Genomic DNA, 6,000 nt, shown 5'->3' with positions numbered 1-6,000 from the left:
AGGGATGTGGGGTTCTTGGCTGTGGGGGTGTGGTGTTCCAGGCTGTCGGGGTGAGGAGAAAACATGGGGAGGAGGAGGATGGGTAAAAAGCCCTGTGTGGGCGGTTGCGCTGAACCAAGCCGTCGATGCCCCTGTTAACATGATAGATCTAGCAGCGTCTCTTCCTGTGGGTCTAGATAATGATAGACCTTATGGGGATGCAATAACACCCCTGTTTACCCAATAAAGGGTGTGAACGCACCATGGAATTGGAAGCCAAGGGGTGAAATTTTTCTGTGAGCATCTGCTTGGGATGTCCGATGTCGGGTGCGCAGGAAACGGGTGGAGAACGAGAGGCCGAGCGGGAGGTACGACTCAGATCGCGTATGTGGGGAGGCGCTCCCGAGCAGGGCAATTCCTAAATGGGACGGCAGTGCCTGGCGGTCGTGCCATTGGACGTCCCCACTGAAACTTTCACAACGTCCTCCAATGGTGGAGCCCGATGCAAAGTGCATGGGGAATTGAGGGGAGGGATGAGGAAAGGAAGGGCGGAAAAAACCGAGCAAAAAAAAAAGCAAACGAGGAGGCCCAGCCCTGCGGTCGACCCAGCGATGCAAAGCCCTGCGTCCCGTGTCCCAACCGTGCTGGATCGAGCGAGAATCCGTCCCAGGAGCCCCAACGAGCCTGCCCCGCCTTGCCGGCCACGCGACCCCACCTAGAACTCTCTGGCAGCTGCTAGCATGGCCGGGCGGCCGGATGGCGGGTGGCTCCGGGCCGCACCTTACCGACAGTTCCAGCAGTGGTGCCTGCAGACTTATGGCGATGCTGGAAAGACTAAGACGGTCACACGGCGCAAGTATGAACGCATCGTGCAGCTACTGCGGGGCGGCGAGCCCGCGAGTGGGGACAGTGCCAAGTTCAAGTTTTGGGTCAAGTCCAAGGGCTTCCAGCTGGCTACTGGGAATGCGGTGCAACTGTCCCTACCCGGGGATACCGCGAGCGCCCGGCTCTACGTGCCTGTCAAACCTCCGGTGAGTGTGCTGTGCCTTCCCATTCGGTTTGAGCATTTCAGACTCCAAACGGTCTGTTTCCCCAACTCCAATTCTCCATATCGGTGCTCACCATGGTCACAAGGCCTGCTCTTATGTTATGTGGTGGGCTCTTTGGATCACCTCCCCTTGTTTATCCTCGGAGCACGCTCCCCACCCCACCCCTTCCAGCCACGCTTCCCGAGATCAACTGGGCGGCCCAAGCACATGGCCAGTCTGGAGAGACTCATTTGAGACGGATGATGCTCCCACAAGTCCGCTTATTCGGGTTCACTTATTCTTGTATAAATAAAGGCGACGTGCGTGATGGGTTCACTCATGGGGGTACAGAGTTACCTGGGAAATCTCATGTGAGAATGGAGAACGGAACTGGGGTGGGGGCGGGGGGGTTGTTATGGAGGGGGTGGTGTCACGATGTCATTGGATCTACCTGAAATCAACATCTCTGCACATCGTTCAGAAATGTGGCTCTTCATATGACATGTCCGGTATCTCGAGCTCGCCAGCTCTTCGTGCCTGCATTGTGTGGTTGAGGTTGAGCTGAAGGTGGAGGAGAGGAGTGCATTGGAATAGGACGTTGGAGGGTGGGACAAGAAGGGAGGGTGGCGGCACAGAGACGGGGTGCCGTGACACCTGTTTGCAGCAGCGCTGCACGCCAGCCGTGGCAGCTGAATAATGAGTCCATGCCGTGTACACTGCTCCGGGAGCGCAATTTGGCAGCGGGACCAGGGCTGGCCAGGCGGTGCCCGCGTAATGAGGTGGTCGAACGCATGCAGGCGCCCTGATCGATACAGACTGGGGTGAATAAAGGAACTACCTTCTGCATATACCTCTTGGCATTGGACCTTTGTAATTAATATACTGTAATATATAATGTAATAATATACTTCGATATTACAAGTTAATTGCTGTATGTTCAGAGTGCGATAATTCCCACTTTTTCATATAAAAGACATTTCAATGAACCAACCATTTGCCTCTCAATCTCGAAGTACCCTCAACTTCACTCCACCACTCTCCCAGTCCTTCGCCACTTCTCGTCCTGCTCTCTAAAGACCTCCGATGTTCCAGTGCGAAAGAAATTAAAAATTTTTCTGCGTATGGGACACACGCACACACATATATATGTATATATGTATTATATATATATATATATATATATATATATATATATATATATATATATATATATATATATATATATATATATATATATATATCTTTACATCTATCGATATATATATATATATATATATATATATATATATATATATATATATATATATATATATATATATATATATATATATATATATACATACATATATATATATATATATATATATATATATATATATATATATATATATATATATATATATATATGTATTGTGCATATTGGTAATTTAAATATTATCTGCTTGTATATTTGAAAATAATGATATAAAACGCTCTGCCTTGGTATATTATGACCGCCGTGTTGTTGGTAGACCTTTGTGAACGTCCCACATGTAGTTGGCTTTGTGTTCATGTGCTTCGTACTCTCACATCGAATCCCTGCATGGCTGTGCATGCTTCGCCTTTATATTTCACCATTTTTAAAAATCAAAAGAGGAAGAGGTCAACTTTTCAGGACTTCTTGCACAAATGATGGTTTTTCCATTTTACCGACATGAAGAAGCTCGAAAGGGTGTCACAGACTCGCATCCTCAGTTGTTTTCATGTTTACCAGGAGATAGTCTTCCCAGACCACGTGACGGGGGGGTGCTGCCTGGGATCTTTGGTCAGCGATGTTTCAACGACGTGCTCTGCTCCTCTGATGATGACGTGGGACTCCTGTGCTGGGGAGTCGGTTCCTTGCAAAATGTCACGGTCCATAGTGCGGTGGGGCGTCGAGCCGGGCAGTCGGGGATCGCTCGCTGACCTTTCGGAGGCCGTACGGAACGGGATGGCGCGCGGGCATGTCCGTTTCCATGGTGACCTGGGCTCCAAAGCGCTCCAGGATTCCCGTCCCAGATCGACGCATTTTCTCTCGCTGTTGCTGCGTTTGCTTTCACTATTCTTCTCTCTTGCCTCTCTCTCTCCCTCCCTCTCTATTCTTCTCTCTTTCTCTCTCTCTCTCTCTCTCTCTCTCTCTCTCTCTCTCTCTCTCTCTCTCTCTCTCTCTCTCTCTCTCTCTCTCTCTCTCTCTCTCTCTCTCTCTCTCTCTCTCTCTCTCTCTTCCTTCCTTTCCTGCCACGCATCCCCGATATCTCCCATCCCTCCCACACCCACCGCCCCCCATCCACCCCTCCCTGCCGAGCCATTAATTCGCTTTGCCAGCGGTTGCTGACACCTCTGCCGGCACAGCTGCCTCACTACAAAGGTAAATTTCAGTCTCTCCAAAAATTTCAGCATTTAACCACGACTTTGCTTCCCTCTAATGTCAGGTCATCTTTTGCTTCACCACTTTCACTCTCAACTATAACACACCTTTACATTACTCTCATGAGCCATATATCTCTCTCTCTCTCTCTCTCTCTCTCTCTCTCTCTCTCTCTCTCTCTCTCTCTCTCTCTCTCTCTCTCTCTCTCTCTCTCTCTCTCTCTCTCTCTCTCTCTCTCTCTCTCTCTCTCTCTCTCTCTCTCTCTCTCTCTCTCTCTCTCTCTCTCTCTCTCTCTCTCTCTCGGCCGGTTCATCCTCACCAAACCCCTCCCCAGCGCACTTCCCTCCCATCGCCCATGGGGCTCACAAGCTCATTTAAGCGGCCTGACATTAGTGCTGGAACCGCCCGCCAGCCCGCCGCGGGCCTGCCCCAGCACGTTGGATAGCTCCCCTCTGGCCCCAGATGAGCTACCACCACCCCGCGCTCCTTGACTCTCTCTCTCTCTCTCTCTCTCTCTCTCTCTCTCTCTCTCTCTCTCTCTCTCTCTCTCTCTCTCTCTCTCTCTCTCTCTCTGTGTCGCTTTAATTAGCGCGGCTTCTCGTAATGAGAGCACCAAATCACTGTTCCTGCACAATGAATTGGGTTTCTGTGCAGCCGTGTCAACGGTCCTCTTCTTTTTCTTCTTCTCTCGTCTTCCATTCATCGTCTGCTTTTCCTTTTTTTCCCCGGTAATTAACAAAGTCGATGCAGCGATCTATTGTAGTTTCGCTGTGGGATCGACGTGATCATGGCAGGAAATAAATTGAGAAAAGTCACCGTCTCAATGTCAGAGTGGGCTACTTCTGCAGATGAGGGACCCTTCGTGCCTCCTCTTTGCCCACAAATCACAGCGACATCAACATAAGTGTCGGTGCTTCCCAGCTCTATGCAGTCATTCGTACAGCGATCCTGTTCATAAACACACGTCGGGATGACGCCAAACAAGGAACTCCTGAACCCCCATCCGCCCGCTAACAAAACTGCACAGCTTCAACAGCTCCATTCATTTCATAACACGATGCGATGAGGGCTCAGGGAGACTCGTTCATGCTTCACACTGAATCTCAAGATTACTGATTGAGATCAGACCCCCTCATGGGGATTCCCTCGGGACGATTCCTCTGGATAAAGTGAACAGCCCATCACAAATCCGAACAGCCGCAATGGATTCTTCGTCACCTTCATGCAACGCTCAACCCAACATGCGTCAAAGCGGCACGGAGGGAATTACCACGCCATGACAGGGCCAATAATTATAATCCAAACATAATTTTTAAGAAATATGTGTGTGTGTGTATATATATATATATCCTAATAATAATTAGGACCCTTGCTCGTCCAACATCTCATTCCAAAACAAGAAAAAGAGCAATGAGAGATTGCAAACCCTTGCCAGGACTTTTTTGAGTGGTGTATTTTTATAGGTTTTCAGGTAAATCCAATATGGCTGCCAAACCATGTGACCAATGACAACATATGTGTGAACCTTTTGTTCCTCATGGACAGGCGGTCATATGTGTAAAGTTTCACGTCGATCTGTTCAGCCACTTCAGAGAAGATGATTTTTGAAGGTTTACTTTCTAAAAACAATATGGCTGCCGAATCACGTGACCGTTGATGTCATGAAATGTTTTCTGTGCACCATTTTATCCCAAGAGTCAAAATTTTTCATAATAAGCGGATGTGGCATTCTACATATGCAATTATGACATCATAACGAGGGCACCTATGACGTCATAAACTTAGCACTCATTCCCTATGAGAAGTACTTGCTATGTGCCAAGTTTCAAAATTTTCCTTGGTGCGGCTTAAGAGATACAGAGTTCCAGGTTTTTTTTCCGTTTTTCCAATATGGCTGCCACACTACATGACCCATGACATCATACTTATCAATGACACATTCTGCAAGAGCAGTCGCACAAATGGCGAAAAATTTGTCTCTATCCAACAAGCGGTTGCAGAGAAAAACATGAAAGTTCTGTACAAACAAACAAACAAACAGACAGACAGACAGACAGACAGCCAGCCAAACAAGCAAACAAACAGACAGAACCAAATGCAATACCCTCTTCCGAATCCAACAGCGAAGGCAATCATGTGCATTAATATGGAGTTGGTCTCCCCTTTACTGTTATAACAGCCTCCACTCTTCTGGGAAGGCTTTCCAAAAGACATTGGAACATTGCTGTGGGGATTTGCTTCCATTCTGCCACACGAGTATTAGTGAGGTCGGGCACTAATATTGGGCGATTAGGTCTGGCTCACATTCGGCGTTCCAATTCATCCCAAAGGTGAACAGTCAAGTTCTTCCACGCTGATCTCTACAACCCATTTCTGTATGGACCTTGCTTTGTGCACCGGGGTATTATCATGCTTAAACAGGAAAGGGACTTCCCCAAACTGTTCCACAAAGTTGGAAGCACAGAATCGTCTTGAATGTCATTGTATGCTGCAGCATTAAGATTTCACTTCACTAAAACGAAGGGGCCTAGCCAGAACCATGAAAAACAGCCCCAGACCATGATTCCTCCTCCACCAAACTTTACAGTTGGCATGGTGCATTCAGGA

The 6,000-nt window shown here is 48.1% G+C and overlaps 1 protein-coding gene across 3 annotated transcripts in view; it reads left to right on the top strand.

Annotated features, from left to right (window-relative positions):
- The first annotated feature begins 509 nt into the window (after positions 1-509).
- NOL4 (nucleolar protein 4) overlaps positions 510-6,000 on the top strand; it is a 512,661-nt gene continuing 507,170 nt past the window's right edge. For 2 of the 3 annotated variants that reach the window (XM_085891232.1, XM_085891224.1), the window contains exon 1: positions 512-1,010. In XM_085891232.1, coding sequence (XP_085747358.1) covers positions 720-1,010 — 291 coding nt within the window. In that variant the 5' untranslated portion in view covers positions 512-719. Of the gene's footprint in view, positions 1,011-6,000 lie in introns of all 3 variants that reach the window. The other variant, XM_085891239.1, reaches the window with a different exon arrangement.

The sequence above is a fragment of the Eptatretus burgeri genome, chromosome 1 (assembly GCF_056783735.1).
Source record: "Eptatretus burgeri isolate ZD-2024b chromosome 1, Ebu_testis_v1, whole genome shotgun sequence".
Lineage (NCBI taxonomy): Eukaryota > Metazoa > Chordata > Myxini > Myxiniformes > Myxinidae > Eptatretus > Eptatretus burgeri.
Note: the sequence above shows the minus strand (reverse complement) of the source record. Positions and strands in the feature narration are given on the sequence as shown.